The sequence below is a fragment of the Diabrotica undecimpunctata genome, chromosome 6 (genome assembly GCF_040954645.1).
Source record: "Diabrotica undecimpunctata isolate CICGRU chromosome 6, icDiaUnde3, whole genome shotgun sequence".
NCBI lineage: Eukaryota > Metazoa > Arthropoda > Insecta > Coleoptera > Chrysomelidae > Diabrotica > Diabrotica undecimpunctata.
The window spans coordinates 152,127,954-152,147,044 of record NC_092808.1 but is presented as its reverse complement, the minus strand read 5'-3'; the positions used below and the strand labels follow the sequence as shown (position 1 = coordinate 152,147,044).

Below are 19,091 nucleotides of genomic sequence, written 5' to 3'. Positions count from 1 at the left end.
CCTATATAATAAAACCCATCCTACAGTAGGATGAGCGCAGATGAGCCTGGATTGGTCACCGTGGCTCATCTCCGGCCATCCACCAAATTTCAAGTCAATTTTATTAATTAACACTTTTATTAATTTAGATTCTTAACATCCATACAAACGGATATGCATAGGGCATATATATATATAATATACCGCCTCCCTAACCTCAAGGTGTAACACCATCGTGCCAAAGAGGTGCATGGCCCAGGGGTAATAAAGTGGGCTACAAGCGATGCCCAAGGGAAGTGGCGAACCTGAGGGGAAAACAGCCTTGGTGGGGTAAGGGCGCACTGCCCCACTGGACCGATCAGCACGACCCAACTCGTGGGAAGAAAGATGAGAAAGAAAAAGAAAAATAAAAGAGACGGAAAAGGGAACAGTGGAGATGAAGAAGAAAGTAGAAGAGGAGGAGTGAAAGAAAGGGATGAAACTCAAGGGAAGAAAAACTGGAGAAGAGAAGTGGAAGAAATTGTAGATAGAAATAAAACAAACAGAAATAGCGGGAAGGATAGGGAAGAAAGGGAAAATCAGCAAACCAAGAGAGAGGAAGAAATAAAGGGAGGAGAAAAAGAGAAAGGGGAAAACAGGCAGAAGGAAGAAAAAAATAAAATGAGGGAGGAGATTTTAAGGAAAGAAAACGAAAGAAAGGAAGACGAAGCAGCAAGCAGCTCAGACAGCAGATGCAGCTTTGACGATGAATGGAAAAAAAGGAGGTCAAGAAAAAGAAAACCAAGCAACAGGACAGAAACGTCCAGTTTAGAGGAAGAGGGGAAGCCACTGAACTACAAAACTAGATCAAAGTTGGAGCGTCTCCAGGACAGCGTAGCGGAACTCGGGAAACTTATGAGAAAGGTGCCAAATACAAGGCTATCCATAAAGAGGGAGGTCGACATCTTGAGAAATCGGATGCTCGATTATATCGAGGAAGTGGAGGAAAATAATGAAGAAGAAGCTCCAAGAAAGTCTGTATGCATGACATCCAGAGGTGTGCAGATCAACATGGAACCCTTGAAAGTTAAGAAGTTGGCGACAATGGGGGTTCAAGTGGATCTAGAGAATCCAGAAGCCATTAAACGAAGGGTAGACGCTATCACAAATAAGATGACAACATGTAAGGAAGAGAAGGAAACAATAGAATTTCTAAATGAAGACTGGCCAGAGGAGGTCTTCACTAGGACTATAGTGAAAGAAGGTAACATCTCAGAATTAACAGGAGACGTGGCAGTCTTTGTCACCAACAATGACGAGGACAACAAAGCCATGGAAAAGGCCAAAGCTATGTTTCCGCAGCTACCAGGTGCTCCAGCGGAGGTGGATGAGGAGGGCGGCCTGGGAACTACGAAAGTCACGATGTCTGTTCATAAAGATGGAACGTGGATCCACAAGGAGAAGTACGGATTTAAACTTCTCCCAAACAAAAAGGAAGAACCTGTGCCGGTGAAGTTCCTGAAAACATGCAGGAAACTGGTACAGAAGATGGAGGAGCTGGGAAGAGAAAACCTGGGAATCCACACACCGGCAGCACTGGGAGTTGAGACATCGAGAAAAATTATGGAATGGGCTGTAAGAGGAAGAGATGTAACGATCACGCTCCTAGGTAAAAAAACAACAAGAAGGTGGACCAATATCAACACCAAGTCCAAAGAACAAAATGGAGTCGTAATCATCAATAAAACCAAAGAAAAATCCTTTGTGGATTTAATGACAGAGGTAAAAAACAAGCTGACAGGAAGAAAGGACATTGACATTAAAAGGATCAGACAGACTAGAGACCAAGGAATATCACTGGAGTTGGTCGGAGGACGGGAAAAGGCAGAGGAAGTGAAGAAACTTCTCTCTGATAATACATGCGTGTCGAGAGCAGTGGCAAAAGGAGGCATCGTGAAGAAAAGACTCTTAATACAGGAAATCCCACCCAATACAACAAAGGAAGAGATCCAAAAGGCCACAGAGGAAGCAGCTGGAAAAGAGCGGGTCTGTGACATTATAAAAATTTGGACCGAAACACGAGGCGCAGTAAGAGGGATGATGAGTGCCGTGATCGATGTGGATGAAGATGTTGCCGAAAAGATCTTGCAAATGAAAAGAATAAAAGTAGACTACACATCCTGCCGAGTGATAAAATCAAGGTTAGAAATACCGAGATGCTTGAGATGTCTTGCCTTTGGACACAAACAATGGCACTGCAAGGGGCAGAACAGAAGAGGATGTTGCTTCCGATGTGGCAAAGAGGGTCACATAGCGCTGGAATGCAAGGAAGAAACAACCAGATGCCTCAACTGCGACGTGAATGGGCATGTGGCAAATTCAAGAATATGCCCAAAGTTCAACCGACTGGTTGAAAATAGAAATAACTGAGGACTAGTCCCAAGAGTATGAGAGTGTAAAAGAGAGCGCGAAAGAAATCCAAGGTTTAGAAATGGCAAACAAAGAAAACATGACTCGAGAGCTGAGAGTGCTCCAAACTAATGTGGGAACGGCAAGACTAGCACATGATCTTGCTGAGACTGCCGCAGTAGAAAAGAACATCGATGTGCTGGTGACGGCGGAACCAAATCCAACAGCGGTGAAAAGAAGAGGATGGTTTGTAGATACGACCGGGAGAGCTGCTGTACGAATCTACAATAGGAAACTGCGAGTGTATGAAATTAAGCCCAAAGAAGGATATGTGATTGTTCGGATGGAGGGGGTGCGACTGGTCTGCTGTTATATTTCTCCAAACGTGACGGTGGGCGAGTACGAGATGAAGATAGACGAGATCATGCAGGAAGTGGGAAACACAGGAGGAGAATACGTAGTGCTGGGAGATTTTAACGCAAAAGCAGCGGACTGGGGATCTCCCATCACCGATGCTCGCGGCAGGATACTAACTGACTGGGTGGGTGCTCTAGACCTAGTGGTTCTGAACACAGGTCTGGAACCTACGTTTGTTAGGAGAGGTACAGGTACGTACATCGACGTGACCATGGCGACACAAGAAATAGCGGCGAAAGCAGTAGGTTGGAAGGTTTTGCCAGACTACACTGGAACTGAACATCAATACATTGAGTTCTCGATAACTGGAAAGGGGACCACTAACACGGTCCGTGCATCCGGGACGTCGATGGGCAGATGCGGCGATGGGAATGACTGGAAAGTATACGAGGAACTAATTAAATGGAGAGTGAGCATAATGCAGGGTCAATCACCGACAGTGGAAAGCCTGGAGAGAGTCATTAAAGAAGCGATGGAGGGAAGCAAGATTGGTCGCCAAGATGTCAACAGGATGCCATATTGGTGGAATGCGGACATCGAGGCACTAAGAAATGTGTGTATAGCGATGAGAAGAAGGTTAACAAGAGCAAGAGGTAGAGCAGGAATCAACCCTGAGATCATCGAGGAGATCGAGGAAGAGTACCGCGCAAGGAAGAGGGAACTGTACAGGAAAATCCGTACAGAAAAAAGAAGGCACTGGAAAGAGTTGTGTGAACAGCTGGATGAGGACATCTGGGGTCAGGGGTACAAGATCGTCATGAAGAAGTTCCATGCGTATTCTCCTTACGAAATGCCTATGGATAAGAAGCTTGAGGTAACAAGAGAGCTCTTTCCGGACGGCAGATGTCATGGTGTATGGAGGGATGAAGGAGCTGAGCGAGCTGTACCCTTTACCATGGATGAACTTATCGAGGCATTGGGTTCACTGAAGACTCGTAGGTCCCCAGGACTAGATCAGATACCACCTGAGGCGGTGAAGGGTCTAGGACGGGTGGAACCTGCGTGGCTTCTGGAACATATGAATGCACTGCTGGAAGCACAAACTTTTCCTGAGCCTTGGAGGACATCGAGGTTAATACTGCTTCCCAAAGCTAGGGAAAAGTATCGCCCCATCTGTCTGCTTCCATGCATCAGTAAGCTGTATGAAAGGATGCTGCGAGTACGCATAGACGACATGATTGAGAGGTCAGGTGGTTTATCAAGGAGGCAATTTGGTTTTTGTAAAGGGAAAAGCACGATTGATGCAATCATGAGTGTACTCGAAGCATTGCGCAACAGAGGGGATGAACATCGCTGGGCGGCTCTGCTGTTGTTTGATGTTAAGAATGCATTCAATACGTTGCAGTGGAACGAGGTAATGAAGGCAATGGAGGAGAGAGAATGTCCTGGTTACCTGATGAATGTGGTGGCGGAGTATCTGTCCGAAAGAAGGATTATGGTGGAAAAGGGCACGATCGTGGACGTGACGGCCGGGGTACCCCAGGGATCTGTCTTGGGCCCGACGCTATGGAATCTGGCATATGACGGGGTTATGCACTGTGAATACGGAGAGGGTACAACCCCCTTCGCATTCGCGGATGACCTCGCTGTACTGGTAGTGGCTCGGGATGAGCCAGATCTCAAATACCGGGTTAGAAACGTAGGCGGCGTCGTAAAGAAATGGATGACGCAGCACGGACTGAAACTTGCGACAGAGAAAACCGAAGCCATCATTCTGAAGGGGACAAGGAATAGGCAAAATATTGAACTAAAATGTGCGGGAGCATGTCTAACACCTAAGAAACATGTAAAGTATCTAGGAGTGACATTGCACCAGAATGGAAAATGGGGAGAGCACGTGCGGGAGGTGGTCCGGAAGGCTGCGAATAGTACGGCTGCGTTGGGGAGGGTGATGCCGAACATTGGAGGACCCAAATCCGAAAGGAGGAGGGTCTTACACGGTGTTGTACAATCGATCGTCCTCTACGCGGCACCAGTCTGGAGCGAGGCCGTAGAGATAACTGCCTGTAGGAGTCTCATGACACGAGTAGACAGAACAAGTCTGTTGCGAGTGGCATGCGCCTACAGGACTGTGTCTGCGGCAGCCTTATGGACCATCACTGGATGTGTTCCGTTGCATGTTTTGGCGGTGGAAAGAAAAGAGCTGTATGAGAGAAGAGGTCCAAACCTTACTGTGGCCGAGAAAAGACAGGAAAGGGAAAGGTCAGTTGAAAGATGGCAAGAAGAATGGAACAACACGGAAGATGTGGCACAGTGGACGAAAATGCTGATCCCAAACATAAGAGATTGGGTGGACTGTGGCCACAGGCGACTGGATTATTTCCTGACGCAGGTGCTCACAGGACACGGGTGTTTTAGGGCCTACCTCTATAGGATCGGAAAGGCTGATACAGATGAATGCCTATACTGTGGATACTCGGACACTGTGACACATACGATGTTAGATTGCAGCAGATGGATAGTGGAAAGGAACAGAATGGAGAGAGAGACAGGTGTGAATTTTGTTACAGTGAGAGAAATGATTGAGAGAATGATTGAAAATAAATTAGTTTGGACTAATATACACACCTATATCCGTGCAGTAATCAAGAAAAAGGAAGAGGAAGAAAGACTGCTAAACCAACGCTAAAGGTAAGAGTGAATGATGCTGAAAGGTGAAGCTAGAAAAGTGGGTCACACTGTGTGAGTTGGAATGCGTGAGTCAGACTGTGGGGAAGGAGGAAATGCCCATCTGGAAATAATGCCGAACTAGGAGCGATGAGTGTCTTCTACGCGCTACCTGGAACGAGACAGGGAACCTCCTTGCTGATGAATAGAGTGTGGATGTGTATGAATGGAGAATGAATGAATAAAGGTAGTGATTCGGAAGTGATGCCGGCCTTACAGCGGCCATTCCGCTTCCGGATCGCTGGATGACAGAGGAGGGTCTGGTTTAGCAGGTAGGCGTTCGGCGTAGACTCGGCGACGAGAGGGCATTTTAAAGTACCTCGGGAACTATCGCCGGGAGTACGAAGAACGAATCCTGCACTAAAGTTAGTCAGGCGGCGCCCTGGACTAAGATGTCTTTTGAAGATTCCAGACCCCCCCTCTATAAAGACGAAAAAAAAAAAAAAAAAAAAAAAAAAAAAAAAAAAAAAAAAAAAAAAAAGGTGTTTGTATTGTAATACTTCCTAAATCCTGTTTGCTTCTTTGGTTTTTATAACTTATTTTCATAAAAAGCTTATATGTTTGGACAGGAACATTATCGGTCGGTAATGTATTGTATACATAATATGTGGTACTCTACCTAATATAATGATTTAAGAATGTTTATATAATCAATCTAATTTTTAGTGCTGTGGGAGACATTAGAGATCTTTTAGAGGATACACTAATGGTAGTACATTATACTGGTTATGTAGAATGGAATCCTGCGATTAAAATGAAAGCATTCTGCGAGGGACAAAATCTGGAAACTTGGCCCAAGGAAACTCACAAATGTAATTTAATTATGGGGTTTATGAGGGAATTTAACCATATGCGAATATCCTTTAATAGAAATGACAGCTCTTTGGTAAGTATTTAAGACAACGTATATAGATACTTCAGATCAAAACAAATAAAAAATGTTTTGTTTACAGATTTAATTTTAATTAACAGCTTTTTATAAATAACATACAAATCCATAGAATAAAACGAACCAGTCAATATATGTTCCGTAAATGTAGAAACCTTACTTAGTTGTTCTGCAGTCACCATTAAGTCAGCTATAAGAAGTTCTAAATAACCAAGACTACAATCAACAGATATTAAAATTTTTTAATCATATACGCGGTTTGTCAAAAAATATGACTTTTATGTATAACCACAATTTAAATTTTTTGACAAATCGCGTATATGGCTTAAAAAAATTATTATTTGATGATCGTATTTTAGGTTTTAGAACATGCAGAACTTTTAATGAAAAATTACTTTCTTTCCAAAACTAAAAAGAAAAAGTTTTTCATATGGTGCGACTTAAAAGGACACCCTGTATAATAAATGTAAACAAAGAACTGGAAGTGGCTATTTGTGATAAAAAAAGCTTTTAAAAAAATTCAAAAAAATAATGTATTATTTTAATAGAGATGTAATATTAGATATTAGTTACAGTAACTGTTAAAAAATTCTATTGTTGCTCATGCCCGAAGAACCAGAGGAGATAATCACCTACATCTCCTCAATAAATAAACGAACTAATTAAAAATAGCATACCGAATAAAGCACCGGGTCTAGATGAAATTTCAGATAAAGCTCCGAAGTATCTATCAGCAAAAGCAATAGTATTTTTAACCAACATAACGGACGCAATCCTTACAGGCTCTTCCCAAATCGATGAAAGGAAGCTCACGTTATCATAATTTCGAAGCCAGGAAAGTATACTATGTTTCCGCAAAACTACAGGTCGATAAGCTTACTGCCAGCAGTCAGCAAGATTGTAGAAAGAGTAATACTAAGCAGACTACAAGCTTGAAACATACGAAATAGAACTAATCCCAGAAGCTCAGTTGGGATTTAGAGCAGAACACTTCAGCCAATTTCAAATACTTAGACTGACAGAATACATAACAGCTGGATTTAATAACAAACACTACACAGAAGCAGCGTTTCAGGATGTATGAAAAGCCTTAGAAAGAGTGATCTCTTTGTACTGAGGATAGGATAAGCACTATGCAAATATGGAGCTCCGGAGGCTGTAGGGTTACAGGGAGCAGTCCTGTCACCCCTACTGTACACAATATACACTGTATAGAAACTTAGAAGTAGCGGTCAACAATCTACAGGCAACATTGAAGAATGGTGTACCCAATGAAAAATAGCAATCCATTCAGAGAAAACACAAGCAATTATATTAAAAAAGAAAAGAGAAACCCCAGAGAAACAGCTGTTAATACAAGATAATCACATTGAATGGAAAAGAGAAGCAAAATACCTAGGAGTCATTATGGACCAAGGCTTAACATTCACGCAATACGTGAACACAACCATCCAGAAAACAGAAACATCCAGAGCAGCAATAAGAGGACTCGCAGGTGGAAAAAGCAAACTAGGCATAAAGACTGATAAACATACATTCCAATAATCACATATATGAATCTCTCGCATGGGGACACATAAGTAATTCTCAGTAATTCTGAGCAACATATTTCCAATTTTTTCCAGCTTTTTCCGATCTTCTTGACTAGAAGCTAGGAGTACTGTATCGTCCGCATATCGCAAATTATGGATGACTTCACCATTCATAAGTGTTCCTTCTGGTTTTTCAGAAAGTGCTTTTATGAAAATTCTTTCGGAATAAACGTTGAAAAGCATTCCTGCATACTCCTCTTTTAATATTAAGAGCCTGGGATTCCACACCATCTACTTAAACTAATGTTGTTTAGTTCCAATATAAATTTGCAATTATTCGAACATCTCTGCCGTCCAAGCCAATGTCTTTTAGAGCTTCGATCAATATAGAGTGCTTACCACGATAAAATGCCTTTTGGAAGTCAATAAAACAACAGTATATGTCTACAGATATATCTCGACGTCTTTGAGCAAGTACGTTCATTAAAAACAGTGCCTCTCTAGTTCCAAACTCGTTACGGAAACCAAACTGTGTGTCATCCAGGTATTTCTCGCATTTATTGTAGATACGACCATGTATTACCTTCAGAAAAATTTTCAATAAGTGGTTTAACAAACTGGTGGTTCTTTAATCAGCAAATGTTTTTGCTGTTCTCTTCTTAGGTAGAGCTATAAACAGTGAATTAGACCAACCATTAGGTAGTTGTCCGCTGGTATAAATGGTATTGAAAAACGAAGTTATAGCCTCTAAACCACTGCTATCATTTATAAGCTTGTATATTTCAGTTGGAATTTCGTCAGGACCAGTCGCTCTGCCATCTTTTGATGATTTTATGGCTTTTATAACCTCAGAGCGTGTTATTAGGTGTCCGTAGTAGAATTAGATTACTCACCTTTATTCTACTTTAACAAATTTAGTTTAATTGGCATTTTACTGATATCTATATCCCATAAAACAATAATTGCAGTGTTGTCATGGCATACTGCAGAATTAAATTTTAGTCCAAAAAGAGCAATACTCCTTGAGTTATTATTATTCTTTTTATCAAATAATGCTTTGGTAAAAACATGGTTACCGATCATAAAATTCATGTTTCGGCTAAATTACTCTTACATAAAATACCACTTACATAAAATACTTTATTATTATTTTTATGTAAGTGGTTACCCCTATGATAGATGGGTACCGTGCTATAAAATACATCATCTGGCAACCTGCCAGAAGGACAAAATAAGACATTTTCAACTGCCGGAAAGCCTTCTGAACGTTGTATCATTAATAATATAAATAAATGTGACCAAAAACAGATTCTATTTTATTTCTATTTTATTCATAGTCTATTTTATATTGGTAAGTCCCTATTCACAATTTTTTGTGTATCTTTACTTTGAAGAATATATCAACATAAATATTTCAAAACATGCATGTTTTTTTAAATATATTCGGTATTTAAATATTGTAATTTAAATATATAAACTCATAAATATAGCAAATATGAATGAAACGTCTAAGAAAAAATGTAGAAAGAAGACCACATCGTAAAAATTATTTAAAATATCCGAATTTATTTGTTAATGCCTCGTAAAATATAAATACTATTATTGTATTCGGTATGATTCTAACAGAAGATGGAAGAATTCCTTTAAAAAAAGCAAACGGACCTTCTTTGGCTGTAAAAATAACACAGTCCAAAATCCCCTTAAATTCGCCCGGTCTGGCATTCATTTGCCTGGTCTTGATGACGTCTAAAGGCTGTGACAGTAAAGTAGCTGCTATACCTGCTATAAAACTGCATGTGAAATAAGTCACTGTATTATCTATAAATAATCCTGTACGTAACAGTTGAGTTTTGATCTCATCGTACACGGATAACTGTCCAACGGTGATCATTACTGCTCTTGAACATGCTGTCGTTGATCCTCGAAACAACTGGTTAATTCCTTCTTCTTTATATACTCTAATAAAACCATCTATAACATGTTTGTAATTTCTCCGCTTTTCTGGAGGCAACTTTATATCATTTTGCATTCTAACATTTACTACGTCACTGGGAACTCCAGTCCAACCCCCTATTGCACCGCCCACTGATGCTACTAAAACTTTCGTGGCAAAGTTTCCCATATCGAAATAAGATTTAGCAATGTCGTACAAAGCAAACCTTGTAGTTGAATAGGTAAGCTGCCTACATACAGCAGCTGAAAGACCGGAGTAAAGAGCCAATATTCCCTGGTTCTCTATTATGTTCACTGTCATAGTTGCGATGGAGAGTTGGCGTCCAACTTGAGTTTGTAAATGCACTTTCAGCAAATCCAAGGGATGCGTGACACATACGGCTGCCGAAGCTGCTAGCCCTCCAAAGTACCATCTTGGATGCCTCTTAATTTCGTCAGACATAGGTTGCAGTAAAAATAATTTGTATTTTTTTATGTCTATATGACAATTAAGGCACTCAAAATCTTCGTTTCAGTCAATATACTTCTATAACCTCTTTTTTCAGTTAAACAGCCAGCAAAGCTTTCTATTGATCAGCTTTAAAATATTTCAAACGGTTCATTGTCAAAGTGACAGAATTTAGTTCTTCTTCTTCTTTTTTTTAGTTTAGGTGTTCGTGTTTCTTTCGCCTGCAACTCTATTTTTGCCAAGGAATGTACACTTTTTTTTAAGAATACTAATTTGCTTTATTCCATGCAGCTGAAGTAATGATACCCACATATAGTAACAATGCCAAAATTGGTAAAAAAACTGTCTTTTTTAAACTAATACAGGGAAGCTGCAGCACATATAAATAAATAAATAAATATATTTATATATAGGTATATATTAAACCTAAAGCTAAGATTAGTATGATTAGAAACATTAATATCAAATTCATTTGGTTTATGGTTTGGATTCCGACGAATTTGAGTGTACTAAGCTGTTAAGTTCCTGTTTGAAGTCTTCATCCGGATTTCTGAGCTCTTAGTCTCCTGAGCTCTTAGTCTCCAAACAAGTGGACAGTACAAGTCTGTTGCGAGTGGCATGCGCCTACAGGACTGTGTCTGCGTCAGTCTTGTGGACCATCACTAGATGTGTTCCGTTGCATGTTCTGGCGGTGGAAAGAAAAGAGCTCTATGAGAGAAGAGGCCCAAATCTTACTATGGCAGAGAGAAGACAGGAAAGGGAAAGGCCAATTGAAAGATGGCAAGAAAAATGGAATAACACAAAAGATGTGGCACAGTGGACAAAAATGCTGATCCCGAACATAAGAGATTGGGTGGACTGTAGCCACAGGCAACTGGATTATTTCCTGACGTAGGTGCTCACAGGAAACGGGTGTTTTAGGGCCAACCTCTCTAGGTTCGGAAAGGCTGACACAGATGAATGCCCATACTGCGGACACTCGGACATTGTGACGCATACAATGTTAGAGTGCAACAGATGGATAATAGAAAGGAACAGAATGGAAAGAGAGACATGTGCGCATTTTGTTAAAGTGAGAGAAGTAATTTAGATAATGATTGAAAATAAAGCAGGTTAGACTAGTATACATAACTATATCCGTGTAGTTATCAAGAAAAAAGAAAAGGAAGAAAGACAGCTGAACCAACGGCAAAGTTAAGAGGAAAAGATGCTGGAAGTTGAAGCCTTCCTTCCTTTGCATTCCGCGTCCGGATCGCTGGATGACAGAGGAAGGTATGGTTTAGCAGGTAGGTGTTCGACGTAGACTCGGCTAGGAGAGGGCATTTTAAAGTACCTCAAGAACTATCGCCGGGAGTACGAAGAACGAATCCTGCACTAAGGTCAATAAGGCGGCGTCCTAACCGGATAAGATGGGATTTTGAGAGACCAGACGTTAGAAGATCAGTAGGCTGTTCCAAAAAAAAAAGATGGAACGTTAATGTTGAATCCGATTTATCTAAGATTGGGGTACAACAATGAGAAATGGAAGCGCAATATCGAAGAAGATGAAGTGCTATAGCGGATGAGGCGAAGACTCATCCCCAGTTGTAAAGCCAGTCAAGCAGAAGATCCAATCGACACAATGATAGGAGAACTGTTCTTCAGCTGGTATTCAATTGTCACCATAGGTGAAAATACGAGTAGAAACTATGGGTCTTAGTGTCACGTTGCCACTTCTCCTCATTGTAATAAAAAATAATTATTTTCAATAAAGCGTTTAGCAAAATTAATTATATTAAAAAACAATACAAGTAAGATTTATTTTTGTTTAATATTTATATTGTAGGAATTTTAAGTCAAGCAAATTGTATCAGACTACTTAAACTGGACTACTTAAACAGGCACATTACACAACTGTAGTTATTTTTGGCTAGAATAGAACGAAATTGTTGCTCTACTGTATAATCTAATAAATTTGATACAGACTTTATTTTAATCTTTCTGAGGAACATAACCAAAATACTTAATCAATTGTTCATAAACAATAAAACCTATTACAGTATTTGGGATAATCTTAACAGCAGATGGGACAACACCTTTAAAAAAAGCTTTGGGACCTCTTTTGCTAGTGTGCCGTATACAGTCCCAAATTCCTTTAAATTCTCCAGGCTCTGCATTCATCTGTTTAATTTTGATCATATCAAATGGCTGTGAGAGTAAAGAAGCAGCGATTCCTGCAATAAAACTGCAGTTTAAATGAGTAAGGATGTTATCGTTCACCAAGCCTGTTCGAAGTGTCATTAGTTTGAGTTCATCATATATCGAGAGTTGTCCCACAGTCAGCGATACTGATCTCATACATGCCATGGTGGATCCTCTAAAAACTTGGACAAATCCTTCTCTTTGGTATATTTGCACGAGTCCGTCTATAACATTTCGATAATTTCTTCTATATTGGGGGTTTCTTCTTATATCACTTTGCATCCTTACATTTACTATATCTGCAGGAACGCCAAACCAACCTCCAACAAATCCTGATACCGCCCCTGCCATTACTTTTGAAGAAAAGTTGTTCATATCGATATAGTCTTTAGCTTGCTCATAAAGTGCGAATTTGGCGGTTGAGTATGTTAATTGAAGAGAAATAGAAGCTGATAGACCAGAGTATAATGCTAGAAATCCCTCAGTTCTAATTATATTTAGAACCATCTGGGTTGTGGATTTTGACCGTACTTTTTGAACTTGTATTAGAACTTTTATTAGTTCTATAGGATGGGTTACCAAAACGGTAGCAGCACCTGCTATACCTCCAAAATACCATCTTGGTAATTTAATGTCGTCACGTGAATAAACTTCTTGGATTTTATATTTATGTTCACTAGAATTTTCTGTTAATTTCATACCATTATTTAATACATACTTAAAACGTCAAATTGACAATAACCTTAAAAATAACATTTTTCGTGCTATTTGACTTCTTCTTTTTTTACATCAATAATAGAATAGAATAGAAATATGCTTTATTGTCACTGAAAATTATACAATTTTATGGACAAAGCTTACAAAAAGTAATTACATAAAAGTAAAATTACATAAAGGGAAGGTCGACCATAGACCAGATATTCGTCCTGCGCCACGTGTTGGAAAAAAACTGGGAATTCAACCTCGATGTACACCAAATCTTCGTGGACTTTAAACAAGCTTACGATTCTGTTACGACAGAAAACGGATTAAAGAAGAAGACAAAAATAAATCAGGCAAGAAGACCGACGAGTACGACCCTTCCTACCTATACGCGTACAGGGCCAATGCAGCTAGCAATAAAGTTGGCCTAAAAATAAACTTGGCAAAAAAATCCAAGTACAATGGGCCAGTGGATGTCTAACGCTTCTCTGGTTTCTAATTTGTTTCTAAACGTGAATTGACTACCATATAATCTTTCCTCTAATTACTGTAGAGTTATAATTAGATTTATCGAAAAAAAACTGTAGTTATATTGCACATTCATTACATTTTTAGATATACTACGAGAGCTCCGAGTGGTCAATTCTGGAGGCAGATGTTATAACAAATATTTCGGCTGCAGAACAAAATATAACCTCAGAACCAGCGATATTTGAAATTAATTTAACGATTAAAAGGAATTCTATGGCACTTGACTGGATCTTTTTTTCACCGTTTATATGTAAGTCTACATTCACTCTTTATAATATTCAAATCTAACTTGTGATAGTTTTGAATCTCTAAATATGCCAAAAGTAGTGATAATATAATTGCTGTATTTATGCTTCAGTTACAGTATAGAGTTAAAAGAATCAGTAGGTTCAATGCGATGTGCCTTGCGGCGGAAGACATTTCTTTGGAAGCCAGAGCTTCTCTGTGGATCATACAGTGTGTCCATATACATATTGGAGACTTTTGTTTCACAAGCGCTTGTAGAATTTGAAATTTTCCGGACATTGCACTAGCACCATCAGCGCATATTCCGATGCAATTTTTTTCACTATTTTTGTTTCATTTATATAATTATTTAAGGTATATAATGCGAGAGTTGTTGCTTTCAGTTCTTCTGGTTTACTGAAAAGTAGTTCTACTACTGATATGCCATCACAAAATCGAACATAGATAATAAAATGAGCATCTTTATTGCTACCTATTGCCTCATCAAGCTGAATCGAAAACAGCTTGTCGCACAACTTACCGAGTAGCTGATCCTATACATCTTCAGCTATATCACCGATTCGACGGACAATAGTATCATGTAATAGAGGTATAGACTCCAATTTTTTGGGAAAATTATCTCCAAACATAGTTTCTACATTTACAGTAAACGTTTCTTTATGATTTTTGCTTTTCATGTGATTTTAATTTTGAAACTCGAAGAATTCTCGGGGTTTGTTAATGTTGTCACCTCGGGGGAACAATTAAGGGTCTAACTACCTTCTAATATCCCCGGGTGCTCTGTAGAGGGTTTCAAATATACTGTCGAGAGCTCCTCTACTTAAGTCCATTTTCGGGTTATGGACTTGGAAAATATTTATCTTCTGATGGCTTGTCTTGAAAAAGACAAGATATTTCTTACATGACAAAGATACACCAAGTCGAAATAAAGCATCAGGTCGTGGTTTTTTGACGGCTTGTCTTGAAAAAGACAAGATATTTCTTACATGACAAAGATACACCAAGTCGAAATAAAGCATCAGGTCGTGGTTTTTTGACGGCTTGTCTTGAAAAAGACAAGATATTTCTTACATGACGAAAATATAGGTCGAAATAAAACATCAGATAGTAGTGGAATAATATCTCAGCTACAGAGTATAATTGGAACAGCAGGAAGCAGCGCCCCAAGAGCACTAAGCTCTTGGAGAGCCCGTAAGGGACTGACCTGGCTGACCTGAAAATCGCCAATATTTATATGCGCTGTTCGAGCAATAAATAGGGATTTCCAGGCAGGGTCGCCCAGAGCCAGGCCGGGCCCCGAGGATGAGACCTGACTGCCCCCCCCCAAACCCAGTTAAACGAAAATTCCCAAAAATCTGATAACTCATAAACTGGGATATGTAATAGTGAACACTCATGCCATTGACACAGGAAGGAAGAAAATTAAAACAGTTTTAACAATTAAACTTTGTTTTTAATTATTTACAATAGAACTGGTAGTTACAACATAACTTTTCTTGCTTTCATATCCGCAAAGTTTTGGATCACGTGGTCGAAATCAAGAGTTTTTGCAAGTTTCGACTCTATGCTTAACAGTCCCAAATCAAATAATCGTTGTTGACCCATAGTAGATCTTAAACAATTCTTAATTCGGCTCAAAACACTAAATGATCTCTCGGCCTGAGCAACGGATACTGGTAGGCAACAGAATATGCGAAGAGCAATGCACACATTGGGGAAAAGATTTGTCACATTAAGAGACACGAGCTTGTTCAAAAGTTTTGTTGGTTTCAGCGACGTATCTGAGATGTTTGACTAACGGCCGGGCCCGGGCCCCCTTGGGCCCCGGGCCCCGGGGATTTTGCCCCCCCTGTCCCCCCTTCTGGTCGGGCCTGTTTCCTGGTCAAGAGCCAATGGAAAAATTCGAGGCGGGGCGATGTGCATCGAAATGCGTACTAGTCCACAGACTATCGCATTCGATCTGCTAAAATTTTTGAGCAAATAATATACAAAGGCCTTTCTCATTAATTTACTTCAGTAAAGGCAAACCCAAAATTTAAGTATTCTTGAGAATATTTTCTTAATTTTATTTTTAAACCACTATCGCCTGTGCACTTGTTGATGCTTCACTAGTATCGAATGCTCGCTTATGCCCAATTAAAAATTTATCCATGATTTTGTATAAATTTATATTTATTTCTTGGGTGGCCAGAACTGAGGAGATGCAGACTGTTGTAGATGGTCTAGAATGATCAAAATAACTCGGAACTTCTCGCAAAAAGAGACATCGGTTCCGGATCGGTGTTGCCACATATCAATAAATTTACTTATTCTCAGTAATTTTGTAATTAAGGTTTTACTTTAAATTTACCGTCAAAATACTCAAGGTACATTATTATTGCATACATATTATATTGTTATTGTACGAGAGGGGACGTGGTGAAAATAATTATAGAAAATTTGGTCGCAATTGGCAAAAGGTTGAGGAGTAACGCTGCATTAAACAGTGCTTCATCTTCTTTACTTTCGTTTAGTTTTTGCATTTATTCTGTATTTAATAATTTATTAATGAAATATTCTGTATTAATAAATATATAATTTTTTACTTTTAGTAATATCCATTTCTGTACTGTCAAGCTTTTGGATCGCTCCTTTTGGACAGCTGAAGATCTCGGTAGTTTCAGCACAACTTGTGATATGTACCTTAATTTTGCTCAGCTTGTCATTGATTGTGCCCAATCATTCTAAGAAAGTTCCGTACATAGGTTGGTTATTTTTTACATTTTACTGCGTAAAATTTTTACAAAATAAAAATTTTTATTTCTTATTTTCAGTTTCTCTTTATAGCTACACACTTTTGGCAATTTTAATTGCCATCATTGTGTCAATTGTAGTTGTTAATTTAGCTCGAAGCTATCACAAGAAGGCTGTGCCTCATGTTCTGTGCACAATTTTAACTAGCAAGTGTATAAGGATATTTTTGTGTCTACCTAATGTCAAGGTAAGTCAAAAATTAACGGACGGTGGACAAAGAAATTCATCAATATTATCATTAGCTCAAAAACCCTTCATAGGTCAAAGTTTGTTCTATTATTTTCCACCATTCTGATCTGTTCAGAAGTTTTCAGATTTTGTTCCATTTGTTCCATGTATCTATATTTAGGTCTCTTTTTAACCCTGTCCCTGCTGGCGTCTGTCCTATTATTTTTTTGGTATTGAATTCTCCTGCATCGGTTTAACATGTTCGATCCAGTGCATATACTAGGACCAGATTTTTGTATATGTGACATTTAGTTTTTCTTGTAATGTTAATAAGCATCCATCTTTTTATCTCTACGGTGACTAGTGATCCCAGATATGTAAAACATTTAATCATTATCTTAATTATCATCATTAACAATATATTTTTTTGGACAACGAGCTTGGACACAAAAAATATAACTGTTGAGTCTAATGTAAAGGTCTCTTTAAAACAGAGTAATTTCTTTTTTTCATTCATGGAAATGCCCACATTCACTTGACATCTCATGGCGAAAAAAGTACTAGTTATTGCATAAATGACGATTATTAATACCTTGAAATTTTTTAGATGGCCGACAATTATGGCAACTTGTACGATACGCAGGAAAAGCATCAAACAATATGGGTGCTTATGGGAACTGCTATAGACAGACTTACGTTCATAATTTACTTGATGTTAAGCATTTATACCATAATTTTAAAGAACAATTACAAATAAATATATCATTACCTACATGTCTAGTTTTGGAAGTATACTCTACGTAAAATGATTATTAAAATACATCTTCAGCTGCAACTGGATCTCGGTATTCACTTACCAAATTTAAATGATATCGTTTTGTCTTAAAACACGGTTTTTTAAACGCAAGTACTGAACAAGGACTGCATAACGAAAATGAATTAGAACTTATCTAAAATTTATTAAAATATAAACATTTTGTAATTTTTCTTTCTATTGTAAATAAATTGATAAAACTTTTCTTATTAGTACCGTGTTTTTTATTACCCTATAAAATATTTTTATTAATTTTATTAATTTAATGAAAATATCCTTAGACTTTTCCAATATTTTTATTTCTCATTGGAAACCTATTTGAGAATTCCATTCACACATCAATGTCTATGTTAAGAGAAAAGTTATTCAGGAATTAAATGACTTGCAATTGTGGTTTTGCTTTTCCCATCGTTCGCCAGACGTAATTGGCTGAAGAGTGTGCGACTCGAGTTATCCAAACCTCTTGTTAAGCGACCTTCAGTTTTATTTGCGTTTGGGTGAGCGTCGTGTTTCATCCTTACCACATAAAATCATCCTAGTACAAACCTCCTCCTTGGTAGAGCTGGGAATCCATATTCGTTGGATCAGAAATACGAGCACGTTTTAGAGCGCGTACTCTGATTAGGCGAATAGTGATTGCTGATTGTACAGGGTGTACCCAATTGGTAGTGTGCACAATATTCAAGCTTTGGTCGGTCTCTTTGGGATCATTGATTCCACACGAACCTGTGCAATTACTAGCCAGTCGGGTTTTTGAACTCTATTAAGGCTGTACACCCTTCCAGATTCCTGGAAGCCTAGTTTTTAGAATAGCGTAGATCCCAAATTATCTAAGTGGTGAGTAAGTTATTTTTTCCTACTCATCCAGCTATTCTACAAACCATCGAACGAGAATCGAGATCAAAAATCTTTTTATAATTATAATTATGAATGGACCTATATAATTGATTTGGACCCCTAAAATAATCAAAAATATACTACAATAGTAGCATCTCTTGAGGTAAAAAGTTCCGGAAGCAAACAGGATTTCCGGATTAAGAACTATTTTGCATAAAATTAGAAAAAATGCATTTTTAACTTATAATAGAATATTGAACGAAGTGAGTCACTGATATGAAATGCGTGGACAAAATAAAGCATTTTGCAGCTCATATTCCATGGCAAAATAAGGAACTGAAGGACAATGGGAGGAAGATGAATATCTTGACTGGAAAACCTAATGGAGTGGTATGCTTGAAGCTCAAACCAACTTAATATATAGAGTAGCCATGATGATTACACACTCCTTAACAGAGATAGCGCTTGCAGAAGAAGAAGCAGTCAGTACTAATTGCGTAACTTATTTTATTATAAAAATGCAAAATGAATCATTTAAACTGATAA

General features: G+C 38.6%; 2 protein-coding genes and 1 pseudogene across 2 annotated transcripts in view; 1 reads left to right on the top strand and 2 right to left on the bottom strand.

Moving 5' to 3' along the window:
• The window catches only part of LOC140444126 (neuronal acetylcholine receptor subunit non-alpha-2-like), a 34,883-nt gene extending 17,071 nt beyond the window's left edge, over positions 1-17,812 (top strand). Inside the window, exons 7-11 of the mRNA XM_072535799.1 lie at positions 6,118-6,337; positions 13,772-13,937; positions 16,525-16,677; positions 16,747-16,913; positions 17,502-17,812. Coding sequence (XP_072391900.1) covers positions 6,118-6,337; positions 13,772-13,937; positions 16,525-16,677; positions 16,747-16,913; positions 17,502-17,651 — 856 coding nt within the window. The 3' untranslated portion in view covers positions 17,652-17,812. The remainder of the gene's footprint in view (positions 1-6,117; positions 6,338-13,771; positions 13,938-16,524; positions 16,678-16,746; positions 16,914-17,501) is intronic.
• LOC140444129 (mitochondrial dicarboxylate carrier-like) lies at positions 9,219-10,429 on the bottom strand. The gene has a single exon (XM_072535800.1). The coding sequence runs from the start codon at positions 10,265-10,267 to the stop codon at positions 9,419-9,421; it is 849 nt and encodes a 282-aa protein (XP_072391901.1). The 5' UTR covers positions 10,268-10,429; the 3' UTR covers positions 9,219-9,418.
• LOC140444128 (mitochondrial dicarboxylate carrier pseudogene) lies at positions 12,072-13,193 on the bottom strand (annotated as a pseudogene).
• Positions 17,813-19,091: the final 1,279 nt, after the last annotated feature.

What these genes read in the sequence shown, in the direction of transcription:
- LOC140444129 (XM_072535800.1), bottom strand. Translation starts at nt 10,267, where the DNA reads ATGTCTGACGAAATTAAGAGGCATCCAAGATGGTACTTTGGAGGGCTA.